The sequence below is a fragment of the Oncorhynchus clarkii genome, chromosome 10 (genome assembly GCF_045791955.1).
Source record: "Oncorhynchus clarkii lewisi isolate Uvic-CL-2024 chromosome 10, UVic_Ocla_1.0, whole genome shotgun sequence".
Lineage (NCBI taxonomy): Eukaryota > Metazoa > Chordata > Actinopteri > Salmoniformes > Salmonidae > Oncorhynchus > Oncorhynchus clarkii.
In genome coordinates this window covers 16,890,989-16,904,619 of record NC_092156.1, presented here as the reverse complement: position 1 = coordinate 16,904,619, position 13,631 = coordinate 16,890,989, and the positions used below count along the sequence as shown (strand labels likewise).

General features: G+C 42.0%; 1 protein-coding gene across 2 annotated transcripts; it reads left to right on the top strand.

Annotated features, from left to right (window-relative positions):
- The first annotated feature begins 3,461 nt into the window (after nucleotides 1-3,461).
- LOC139418067 (transforming growth factor beta activator LRRC32-like) lies at nucleotides 3,462-13,112 on the top strand. Of its 2 annotated transcripts, none has more exons than XM_071167230.1 (3): nucleotides 3,462-4,191; nucleotides 5,280-5,376; nucleotides 8,454-13,112. In XM_071167230.1, the coding sequence occupies exons 2-3, from the start codon at nucleotides 5,284-5,286 to the stop codon at nucleotides 10,374-10,376; spliced, it is 2,016 nt and encodes a 671-aa protein (XP_071023331.1). In that variant the 5' UTR covers nucleotides 3,462-4,191; nucleotides 5,280-5,283; the 3' UTR covers nucleotides 10,377-13,112. The 2 variants fall into 2 exon arrangements, with proteins under 2 accessions (XP_071023331.1, XP_071023330.1); XM_071167229.1 differs by having other exon boundaries at nucleotides 4,090-4,215.
- The last annotated feature ends 519 nt before the right edge of the window (nucleotides 13,113-13,631 follow it).

The following is a 13,631-nucleotide window of genomic DNA, read 5'->3' as shown; positions in this document are numbered from 1 at the left end:
TGATGGAAAGGGAGTAGCAGTTTGGGTTGGAAAGGGTTTTAAATCATTTTAAAATAGAGTTTTAAATGTTATTTAAAACTAAAAGCACATTATTGTACAATAACCATAATGATATCACCTCTATAATATCACTAGATTTTTTTGCAAAAAATAAATAAAAAATTAAATATTTACATAAGGATCCAGACTCTTTGCTGTGAGACTCAAAATTGAGCTTAGGTGCATCGTGTTTCCATTGATCATCCTTCAGATGTTTCCACAACTTGATTGGAGTCCACCTGTAGTAAATTCAATTGATTGGACATGATTTGGAAAGGCACACACCTGTCTATATAAGGTCCCACAGTTGACAGTGCATGTCAGAATAAAAACCAATCCATGAGGTTGAAGGAATTGTCCGTAGATCTCCAAGACAAAATTGTGTCGAGGCACAGATCTGGGGAAGGGTACCAAAAAAATTATGCAGCATTGAAGGACCCCAAGAACACAGTGGCCTCCATCATTCTTAAATGATCAAAGTTAGGAACCACCAAGACTCTTCCTAGAGCTGGCCGCCTGGCCAAACTGAGCAATCGGGGGAGAAGAGCCTTGGTCAGGGAGGTGACCAAAACCCCAATGGACACTCTGACAGAGCTCTAGGGTTCCTCTGTGGAGATGGGAGAACCATCCAGAAGGACAACCATCTCTGCAGCACTCCACCAATCAGGTCTTTATGGTAGTGACCAGACAGAAGCCACTCCTCAGTAAAAGGCACATGACAGCCCGCTTGGAGTTTTCTAAAAGGTACCAACAGGACAATAACCCTAAGAACACAGCCAAGACAAAGCAGGATTGGCTTCGGGACAAGTCGCTGAATGTCCTTAAGTGGCCCAGCTAGAGCCTGGACTTGAACCCGATCGAACATCTCTGGAAAGACCTGAAAATAGCTGTGCAGCGACACTCCCCATCCAACCTGACAGAGTTTGAGAGGATCTGCAGTAAAGAAATGGGAGAAACTCCCCAAATACAGGTGTGCCAAGCTTGTAGCGTCATACCCAAGAAGACTCGAGGCTGTAATCGTCGGGAAAAGGTGCTTCAACAAAATACTGAGTAAAGGTCTGAGTACTTATGTAATATTTAATTTTTTACATTTTAGCACATTTGAAAAAATAAAATCTAAACATGTTTTTGCTTTGTCATTTAGGAGTATTGTGTTCATATTGATCCGGAAAAAAAATAGAGTCCATTTTAGAATAAGGTTATAACGTAACAAAAGTGGAAAAAGTGTGTACTTTCTGAATGCACTGTTTTTCCTTTTGTTCATGTGGGAAAGGGCAGTGTGGAGTGCAATTGAGATTGTGTCATTTGTGGACACAAAGGGTATAATGTATTAGAGATCTTACCTGAGGGAGAGCAAATTATGGAGGGTATATTGTGGTTGAATCTGTGGCTGACTGGCTGTGTTTGTTTACGTATTTCCTTGCCTGTTGTTTGGCTGTTTATAAAAGCCACAATCTGTAATGAGTTTTTCAGCCAAATGGGAGCTCCACCACTTTAACTTTTGCTTCAAAGCTAACTTGTGCTTTAGAAATGTATGGAGCTATGGATGCAAGGACTGATAATCCATGACATCAATATGATGGTTTTTAACATTCTGAAGATAACATTGTTGTGTAGGCTGACCTCATTTTTGATTGTGATGGGGTAAGAGTTGTACTAAGTTTATGAGGCATTTCTAAGTTAAAGTCTTAAAGAATCAGTGGATACAAATCAATCATTGAATTGACCATTGAGAAGCATGAACTATTTCAGATTCCAAAGCAGTCATTTTCAAAGTGAAGAATTTGCAATCAATTTATGTGCAATCAATTCTTTTTGGCACTAGGGGGAGACATAGACCTTGATATATAACATATACCTGACAAAGGGCTGGTATAAAAACTATAAACCTGACAAAAAGCTGTTTTCGACTCAAACCAACAGTGTGCAGCCCGCAATTCGGGGAGTTCCTGCATGTGGGCATTCCTGCACCCTTCTTGAACACTCCCCTCAAGCATCTCATTGGTTCCTGCATGAACGCCGTCCCCTCGAGCACGATATCTTCTTGCTTGTGTAACACTTTTTAATGTGGGTTAAAAGGGAAATAAAAGTGTTATCAGAGTTTTTTCGCCCCCGCCTGCTGTGTACTGGAGTCATCTTGGCTAACTAGCCAGTGGTAGACCGTGTCCTTGGCTCCTGCCTGCTGAACACCTGCCCTTACCATCGTTAACTGAACTGCGGTATCGCCCCCGCCTCCTGTGTACCTGAGAAAACCGTGCCGACAGGCAGGCCCCAAGGACACTGTCTACCGGAAGCCCCGCCTCCGGCTAGCACAGCAGGAGGGAGGCTGGGGCGACACCCTGTGCTAACTAGTTAGTTTGCTAGTAGCAAGCTAGCACACGGTGTCACCCCCTGCCTGCTGTGTACTGGAGAAAATCGTGCCCGACAGGTGGGGGTGAAGTACACTGTCTACCGGTGTCAGCCCCGCCTACCGCTAGCTGGTCTGGTACACAGCAGGCGAGACACCGTGTGCTAGCTAGCCTGCTGTGTACTGGAGTCCTCCTTAGGACTAGCTGGCTAGGCTAGCACACAGTATCCTTTGCTCCCACCTGCAAATCACCCGACCTTGCTATCATTAACAGAACTGCGGGAGAACAGTGCCCAACAGGCTGGGGCAAAGGACACTCTACTGGTGTGTACTAGCTATAGCTAGTTACTGTTGACGCCCCCTCCTCTTCTTCTGTTGGGTTTATCTGAGGTTGCCATCCATTACCGGCATCTACAGTACTGGAGCGTCCCTGCTTCCCTTTTATGTACTGGAGATATAGCCTAAAAATGGACCAAAAGAAGTATAAAGAGGGGTTGATGCAAATGCAGAAATGCCCACATGCAGGAACCCTCTGAATTGAAGGCTGCAGGTGCACCCTTCTCACTCAAACAGGTGTGCTCACAAGGTAATATACCTATCCAGAACGGCTCACCCTTTCACATTTAGTGGAGCTAATTCAAAGACGGAGTTAAGTTAATGACAGATATTGACGAAACTTTGTAACATGTAAACTATTGATAGAACTGAATAGTCCATTGTTATCGAAGTTGGATATTATCTAGTTGTATCCCTTGGGATAGGCATATCATGTAATGGGATTCCCCATTGTGCTCAATATAATTGGACCGAGGAAGCAGCAAAGGGGACTGCCACAGATGGACATTCACTTCACTTAATGTACACCTCTGGATGTGAACTAGGGGTGAGAGGACCATATTTCTGAGATTCAATTCTGGAATGGTACAACACCTCAGAAGACGTCGCCTTTTTGGATGGAAAGGGTGAGTGTTTGTGCGGAGGTGCATGTGCGTTCGTGTGTGTGTGCGGGCGTGTGTGGGCGTGTGTCTGTGCAATGCGCATCTGTATCTTTAACATCCCCAGTTGAGGCTTCAACAGTATTTGAAATTTGGCCAATGGCATGTTACTTACCAAAGTGTACGTCTTGTGAATATGTATGTTTGTCTTTCTCTGAAGAATAGGATAACGATCTGGTTAGTTTATAATAACTTGGCTGGACACGGAGACTACCGAGACCACATAATAAATAGCCTCTTAGCCGAGCGCTTTTTGAACTTTATATGTTTGCATGCCTAACTGTTTACAGAAAGATACAAGGAATTTATAACCTCCCTATGTACACAGCTGTTCCAGAATGAGCAACTGCCAACATGTGGGAACGACAAGTCACAAAGAATTAAGACCCAGCTCTTCTGACTGATGAGCGATAGATGAAGAGAGGGAGGAGAAGAAAGAGAGAAAGAAGAGAGAGACAAAGGAAGAGAGGGAGAAAGAGATACAGAGTGAGAAAGACAATGATAAAGAGAGCGAGGGAGGAAGGAAGGATACGAGAGAGAGAAATTAATGTGATATGGGAGGAAGTACAGAGAAAATGGACTTCCAAATCCCATATAAGGTATTTCCCAAAAAAAAGAGAAGGGGAAAAACAACAATGATGCAGGATATTCTCACAGGATGTGTCAGCCCGGGACCAGCGCTAAAAGGTGCGGGGTAGAGTCTGCTGTGTGTGAGAGTGTGTAGGAGTGTGTCAGTGAGGATGTGAGAGTACCACAGCAGCAGCAGCATGAGCAGAAGATTCTGCATGGGAAAGTAACCATTTCGGAGAGGTAAACACCTATGGACGACTTTGGGTAATATCTCATTATGTTGCTTGCTGGTTAAGGTGAATGGTAAGAATGTATTGTAAAATGGTAGAATGGTCCTCAGAGGGACAGAGGAGAGGATAATGATACACTTAGCAGTGGAGGTTGTGGAGTAGGGGAATGAATGTTCTATGTAAATGTGTAAAGAATACAATGAGAAAAGAGGTGGATGGGTGTACAGATTAATACCTGAGAGCAAATGTGTGAAATGTTTTTGTACTTGCTGGGTAGGAGTGTAATGTTCTCGTGGGCTATTGTGGAGTCTTGGAGGAGAGTATCATTCGCTGAGAATTCAGAGGGTATTTTCCTATGTTACCTGAGTGATGTTGACAGCATTGTGTTCAGGGCAAAGAAAAGTCATGCAATAAAAGTCTTGATTTTTGCTGTAGGTACAGTATGACACAGAAATATCTATTCATTTCTACTATTTGTGGTGAGACAATAAAGATGCATGATATCCAATGTCAGCTCTTCAACTGTAAGAACCAAAACAAGTCCTTGTTGTTGGTTAAAGACCATCTTTGTTCTTATAGTAATTAACCTTTTAGATCTCGGCTTGAGTGATCAGTGGGAGTTTCCTTCTGCGTCACTTAAAACTTAAAACTAAAAACAAGCCTGAGAGGAACAAGTACTAAATATAGTAGCATGGTACCATGTTGTATGTGTCCACTGCAATTACACTTATTGAGCAAACCAATCTTTCTCTTACTCTCATTCTTTGTAATATTGTTTAGTATTCCATATTCTCATGTAGGGTCATATTGTGATTGATGAAGTTTGCAAATGTTATTGGCGGTCAGTGGACACCAGAGACATTGAGGAAACTAACCAACAAAATCATTCTCATGATTTAAGAAATAATCACAATTTAAGCCTTGCATGTGCGGACCTACCCAAATGAACCAAGACATGCATGGTTAAGCTCAGTCATGAATTCTTAGTAGCAGCGATATGACGTTGCAAGTGGAATAAATGACAGGTCTCAGTTCATGTCATAAACCCCATCAGTGTGTTTCCTGCACTCATGTGTGCTCTCTCTCTCTGTGTCACAGCACCATGGCAGCCTACCTCTGGCTGGTCCTGGCCATCGTCAGTGATGTTGCAGCATCCTTGTTACGTCCCCCACGCCAACTCTCCCCCTGTCAAATGGTGAGTTGCTGCATCAAAATACTTTTGAAATGTTTTCATAGTATACTAGTATGCCAACTAGAAGTATTTCAACTATGTGTCAAATATGTAACTACCCTGTAATAATAATAACATATTTATTTGTAATGCACTTTTTTTGCAACGCTTTAAAATATGTGCAATAAAATTAATTATTATTATGGGCCACTTATTTTATGGGGTTTTCATTTAAAGTGAGACCCCTCATTTTAGTAACATAGAGGGGAGGAATAGTGTTGATAATTGCTGATAACTGATATTTCTGTAATCGGTTTTGATGGTGTATCCTATGCTTTATTGTCGTTTTGAGTTTGACCAAGAATAGTTGAGTATTATTATATCAATATTCTACTATAGCATTTGCAAAACTGCGCTTTTAGCGTATCCACTGGGCACACACTTGTTGAATCAATGTTGTTTCCACTTCATTACAAGGCATTTACGTTGAACCAACGGGGAATAGATGTTGAATTTATGTCTGTGCGCAGTGGCTAGTGTATACCTTGATGTTGTTATCTGAGAGTTTTGGCAGTTTTCTCTCATGTATTGTATATCCTAAGTACAGTATATCAGGTACTTTCGAATTGTCCAGGGGCATAGAACGTTTCTATTGGAGTCTTGTGATATTAAACCAATAGTTTTTGTTATTCTAGCCATGCTGCTTGCTCCTGCTCTGAACCGCAGATAACAGAACATACAGTGTGACCACATAACCAATGAGTAGTCACACCTACACTGTTTCATTTTGAGATGGAGAAGAATAAGTAGATGTGCCCAGGCAAGATAAAAGCAAGCTACAGTCTTAAAGGAGGCACGTGTGCCATTACCTCACAGCTCTGCACTGTGATTGTGATGTCTCAAATCACTTGCAGACAGTGCAGTGTATTCAACTCTAATCGTCCAAGTACTTACATTAATGTGGGTGTTTAGACATAGCTGAACTTAATGTCAGACTCTTCTTGGCATCTTGGGTATACTGACTGACTTCCTCTGCCTGTTGTTGTGTTGACAAATGTGTAATCTCTGACTTAATGTCAGACTCTTCTTGGCATCTTGGGTATACTGACTGACTTCCTCTGCCTGTTGTTGTGTTGACAAATATGTAATCTCGGTCTAGCTCCGTATTTGGATGAAGCATCTCTATGTCCACAGCCAAACGGATCAAATTAACGAGCTGAAAGCCTCAGGGCTGCTTTCTGTAGGGGGAATGTTTCCTCTCTCAGGTACTATCAATCTGGACCTGATGTTACACAGTGTCCTTTGTTAGTCCTTTACTAAAAGAGGCTCAGGCATTGCTTTCTGTCCATAGAACAGCACGTTGGTGTTTTCCTTCTCTCCTTATTCCACCATTTGCGGAGATCAGCCAGGTCACACAAGATCCACTTCAGTATTCAACATTTGTCCTTCAGTATTCAACATTTGTCCTTCAGTATTCAACATTTGTCCATGTCCCGAGGACATCAGGAGATGCCTTTATACCGTCCACTAGGGCCAACGTGAGTGCCTATTACCATCTACTAGGCTCGCGGCTTTCTAGGGTGGTGTGGATGAGGATAGAGGAGGGGCTTGAACCGCAAACTATGGCTTCAAGTATTGCGGGTTCAATCCCAGTGCTAGGCACTCGTTTAAAAAATGTTCTGTTTTAACCCCATCCCAAACCTTAACCCTTAACTTAACCAATCGTAATCGTAAAGTTTCTATTTTAACCCTATCCCTATTTAACCCTATTTTAACCCTATCCCAAACCTCAACCAACCGGAATTAATGCCGAAACTTAACCATCAAGTTTGACATTTATCCCCCTGGACAAACGTTGAATGCTGAAGTCAGACCGTGAGATCTTGTTGGCAAAGACATAAGAAAACAATATCTGATATGAAATTCCTATTGCTGTAGTCCTGGGAATGTATCGCATTCCTGACTACTGACGGGAAAACTGTATAAACAGGCAGGATGATTTGGAACTGGGCAGGAAATTGCCTCTTTAGACTGCAAGAACTGATATCAGTGTGCCAGTTTGAATGAAATAGATTAGAGGGAGATGGTGTTTTCATTTTTTGAGGCAGTGTCCAGAATAAGAATTAGAATCAGAATCACCATCATTCGCCAAGTACATTTACACATACTTTTACTTGGTGATATGGTGCTTCTAGTCATAGACAATATTTAGAGACAGAATACAGACTATGGAATTTAAAACAAAGTTTGCATACATTATATACAACTTGGTAGAGTGAGCAAAGAGCTGTAAGAAAATGAACAGTGGATATACTATTATACAGTGGGTATACAGTTGATGTACAGTGGATGTACAAATGTACAGTATCAGTATGAATATATCTAAATGCAGTCAATTGTTTGTGCATTCGCTTTAATATATGGAAACAAACTTGGTGGTTTACAAATGTGCTGTACGTACCTCAATTTATTTCCCTTTCTATAACAGTATTACATTCTGTTATAACATCTTTAGATCATATGATGATATACAGTATGACTTGTGATTTGCAAGTTATTTTACATGCATATGAAGTTATTAATCAAAAACATATAAGTGAACACTTGTTGATAAAAGCCAGAAGAACTCTTTCAGAAAAGCTTGTCTTTTAGACAAAAAACGAACTAAGGAATGCTTACTGGTGACGTCAAAACCACAAGTATGCCAAGAACCTAAATCCACTTTGTTTTATGTGAGTGTGTGTGCGTGTGTGTTTTTTATGTGTTGTATTTAGAGAGGGCTCATGCCATATGGTTTCAATTACCAGCCACACTGATAAGTGAATAGTTGAATGTCTAAAATAAATATGGAAATACTTTGTCCACCAGGCGTTCTGAAAATCCCGAGGTAATAAGAGCTTGTTTTATGAGGTGAAATCCCCACAAGTCTCACAGTCTTCCTGACTGCCAAGAACACAGATACAATGGTCAGTAAAACAACTCTCTGGTCTGTTTGGTCTGTGATAGTGTAGTGTCAAGGTGACTTGTGGTCTTCTGGGAGTGTGCAGTAGTGATGTGAAGGTCAAAGCTCATGTAGTTATCTTTCCTTGTTCTGTTCACAGGTCCAGAATGATGTGTACTGTAACGATCTGAACCTGAGGACTGTTCCAGCCAAGCTTCCTCATGGCATTCAAAAGCTCGACCTATCTCGTAACCTTCTACAAAACATTACTCAAGAAGTTCTAGCAATCTACACCACCGTTCATCATCTGAACCTCCACTCCAACAAGATCCAGTTCATCCAGCCAGGTCTGTTCAAAGACATGACCAATCTGCAAGTGCTGGACCTCTCCAGTAATTACTTGGATGTTTTTGCTGTTTCGAAAACCAGCATTGGGCCTCTTACGGCTGTGGAGAGGCTTGACCTCTCAGGCAATGGCCTGTACACGGGGATGACCGACTTTTTTCTCAGTGAAGCCCCAGCACTAATGAACCTTTCTCTGAATGGCAACAGTATCACCAAAGTGGGCAAGGAGACCTTTTGCGGAGCTTTGGCCTTAAGAAACATTGATCTTCACAACAACGTCATCTTAGAGATTGAGGACGGAGCATTTGACTCGTTGCTCCATCTGTCCGAGCTTGATTTGTCCATTAACTCCATCACTTGCATCACTGACTTTAACCTTTCCAAACTCAAGGTGCTGAACCTCAGTAAGAACAGCATGGAGTGCTTCCAAACCACAGATTCAGACCTAGAGTATGAGCTCCTCTACCTCGACCTGAGGGAAAACAATATCCACTACTTCCCTGTTCTCCCCAGAAGGAACAAGCTCATGTACCTGGATTTGTCCAGGAACCACCTGATGAGTGTCAATACCACAGGAACTGCCGATGAGCTCGAGCACTTCAGAGACACGTTCGTACCTCACACGCAGTCAGGTGGAATGAGCAGACACCAGGACTTCTCAAGGCTCAAGTACCTCAACATGAGCTACAACCAGATAAAGAGCATACCGATGTCTTACTTCTGCAGCATGGTGTCCCTTGTGCATCTTAACGTAAGTAATAACTGTATCGGGGCCTTTTCTATAGACCAGGAGAGCCCTCTGAACTCTCTGAAGACCCTGGACCTGAGTTACAATGCCCTACAAAACCTCTCATTTGGGGAGAACACCCTACAGTCACTGCAGGAACTCTTCTTACAAGGGAACTTCCTCACCATAATGGACTCTGGAATGTTCCAAAGACTGCCTAGCATCAGAGGCCTTCACCTCCAGCAGAACTACCTGAAAGTCTGCCCTTCACAGCGAAAATCACCCCAGACAGACCACAACTCCCAGGATCCTCCAGGCTGTGTCTCCTTTACATCAATACCAAGCCTGCACTTGTTGTACCTTTCTGGAAACAATCTTGAGGTTCTGCCACCATATGCCTTCAATGGCACCCCACTCAGGTTGCTGGACCTGTCCCTAAACCCAGGCTTGGAAATTCACCAGAATGCTTTCTCTAGTTTGGAGACCTCCCTAACTAATCTCTCACTGAGAGAAAACCACATCCCAGAATTGAACACGGACCTTTCCCTGCTAAGTAGTCTCAAATTTGTGGACCTGTCCACCAACAAGCTGACCACTCTCCCCCTTTGGAACAAGGCGTCCTCCATCGAGTCCCTGAACCTGCAGAACAACAACCTGGTGACCCTGGAGTACAACACAGTCCTGGTCCTGGAGCGGACGCTCAAAACCCTCTATATGGGCTCGAACCCTCTCAGTTGCTGCAGCAACCCCCGCTTCCTCAACATGCTCCAGCACTCTGATGTGGTCATCCCAGACATCGCGATAGTAACCTGCCAGTACACAGAGAACTCGGAGCCAGTGGAGGTGAATGTTGGGAGTGTGACGCAAGAGCAGTGTCAGAAGCTGGACAGTAAGAGTGTGAGCATTATCGTCATCGTGGTGACAGCTTTGGTGCTGATAGCGGTGCTGGTGGTGCTCTCCAAGGTGTGCCACCCCAAAAGGCGCAAGCTCAACATCAGCTTCAGGGCCTAAAGAAGGTGTCCTGTGATTGAGGACAAAGAGATGCTGGACATGTCTCCTCCCAGAGACTACTAGGCTGAGAAAACCAGAGCCTGTTGGTGCCTTTCAATGTGAAGTGTGCACCATTTCCAAATGTTATCTCAATTTTGGAGGGAATGTGCTGAGTTCTGGAACATGGGAGCCAAGTCTTGAAGGAAATGGCTCCATTAGATATTTCAGCTCACCTGTGAAGTTAAAGAAAAATACACAAAAACAATTACCACAACAATAGGACTTTATTGGAGAGAGGGAAACTACGTCAATGACAGTACAGATTTGATCAACCGAAGCACAGTGACTCATTTGGGGTCAGATTGGTGACACGTTGTGGCTTATAGAAGTTGCATAAATTGAAAGTGTTGTTCTCTTCTTTTCTTCTTCTAGTTAATAACATACAGCTATGTGAAACACAAGAGGGTGAATGTGGTCACTTTTTATATCATTATCACGTGCACATACAGTATATAGAAATGTAGCCATTATTTAATGACTGCACAGGGTCAGCTGATATGCATTAGATTTGCTGGTCCAAACCTATGGCCATACACCAACACCTCTCTTTCTCAATGCAGTAGTTTGCACTTTAATTGTATTGTATTTGTAGATGTATTTTATTATTATTAACCTGCTTTTGACTAAGGTATTTTTGTAATATAGACTAAATGACACTAAGTGGGGAGCGCATAATGCAAACATGCCCATCAGTGCCATGGCAGAGTGGAGAGCTCTCTTCAATTAATCTCAAAATCAGCAAATCATTATGAAACCACAGGGTGTAAAGGTCATGGCTGCAGTTCTTTAGAATAGATGAATGTGACACTACTTTAGTATTCAATCAGTGTTTTGTAGAATTTACAGATTCTATTTGTGGGACATGAATAGGATGTACTGTATAGACGTGAATCATTTCTCCTCCTGTGGGTAATTCCTATCGGAGGAGTTGCAGTGAATATTAATTTCGTAGCTGAATTTTTGTATTTTTCACTGGTAGAGATAGGGGTGTTATGGGGGAATCAAAACAGGATTGAAGCAATAACTCCAAAGGAAGCAGTACTGTCGGAACACCGACAGAAAATAATGTAGCTTGTTTTCACAGCTTGTAGGGCACCGCAGATACCTTTCCTGTTATTGATAAACTGACTCTTGCAAAAGCCCATACTAAATAATAATTTGCAATTTCACAATGCTGGGTTTCCCTTGCTACGGGCATTAGTCAAAAACATTTTTTCCCCAGAAATCCTCTCTGGTTGCTACCATACATAGAGAGGCTGTCAAGTCAAATTACCGGTTTGATAAGTTAAATGATACAGTGGATTAGTGAGGCTTTAACAGATAGGAGGACTTGTTTTGTTTTACTGAAACAAAAGCCTTGTTTAATGCATTCTAATCTGGCCTTTGGCTCGAGGTTTTCTCCCTATGTCGGTTGAATGACAGAGCAGAGTGAGAGGAGCAAACATCAACCCCACGCTTTCTTCACAGGGAATTTGGATAGGCTTGGTCCCTTAATCATCGTTGCAGTGAACTCATGCCAGACTGAAATCCTTGACTGCGTAACATTCAGGTTTTTCCACCAGCATCTCCATGATCAATCAAAATCACGTAAATGCACGGATTTGAGACAATCAATGTCATTTTGAAGAAAGATTGCTTTGTTATTCACAGGGAAGCTATCCATGTTGCATTTGTTCTCACAGAGATCTTGGCCTCTTTATCTGCGTAGGCCTAGCCCACAAGACCAATCATGAACACTAGAGATTCCCCAGACTAGAATTGTCCTTGCCCCAACAGGTCAGTGATGTAACAAAGCAAAGTAACAAAGAAGTGACAAAGTGACAAACAAAGACAGACCAAACTGTGTAGAGAGTTCATTGCATGATGTGTTTGCTTTCTGCCTTTTACATAGGGCATTGTTGCATACGTACTGAAATCATTATTATAGTGTATTTCTAAGTTGGATGTGATAGGAGGAAGGATCTGGTTCCTTACTTATCTTCTTGTTAATGGTAGGACTATTTTAAACAAGAAAAACAAGCCAAGGGAAATACTTGGTGAGGGAAATATGACCTGAACCATATTTATAGATATTTGTTCCAGAAATAGCACGACAAGAAGAGTTCTGTCCTGTTTCTCACTGTTCATGCAGAGTCACAGTACTGCATTTGGGGTAACCCTCTTGCTGCTTTTGCCCGCTCACATGACTGAACTTCAAGTGAAACCGTCAAAGGTCAAACTAATGTACATGACAAAAGAAGTAATCTGCTGCTTGAAGTGACATCCACCACAGACAACAGTCAGTGATCAACATTTTACATAAATTGACAATAATATAATGTCATGAATATCTTAAGCCACACGTGTGTGTAGCGAAACGCTAGACTGGCGGTTCAGTTTGGATGGTATGCTTATACAGGCTAATCAAAGATACGGCTGTGTATGTTTCGCTTAATAAAGAAAGGATATTAGCATAAATGGAGAATGGTTATGATGGTGTTATGTCACTTTCATACGTACTGAAATGTTACTGACAATGTTACATACAGTTTAATGCAATGTTAAATTGAAGTTGCACCCTTGCTTCTGTTTTATCTCTCCACTTTTACATGTACAGCATATGAAGGATATTACAATGGATCTATTTTGAACTACGGTAAAAAAATATATATTTATATTGTTTTGTATTTTCTTAAGTAAATGATCTGTGAATCAGAATCTGTTGTCTTTGTTTTCATTGTGAGCATCAGGAGCTATTCAACTAACCGGGATCATGTTCATTTGACACTAAATGGAAGAAGAAAAAAAACAGAAACAACAAAAAAATCCCAGTTATTAAACATTGCCTGTTGCATGCCCTAATGAACATGACCCAGGTAATTCATTTTCCTGAAGCAGATAAGATTGGGGCATTAAATGTAATCCTGTCATGGTTCTGGGAAGATGCTTAATAATAGAACGTATGCTCTTGCAAGTAAAATTCTCTCTGATTGGTCTCCCTGGGCACAGATAGCACAGTGTATTACTATTCTCCACCAAGAACACTGCTCTATCATCTCTTTCTTTTTAACTTAAGGGACTGAGATTTTCTGAGATAGCAGCCATACAGCAGCCCCCTCTGACCCCTCATAACAGGATGCAGGCTCACAGGAAATACCTCAGGACACAGATATATAAACTGACAACTTATTGGATGCAGGCTGACGCATGCAGGTCTGGCCGGAAAGACCAACATTT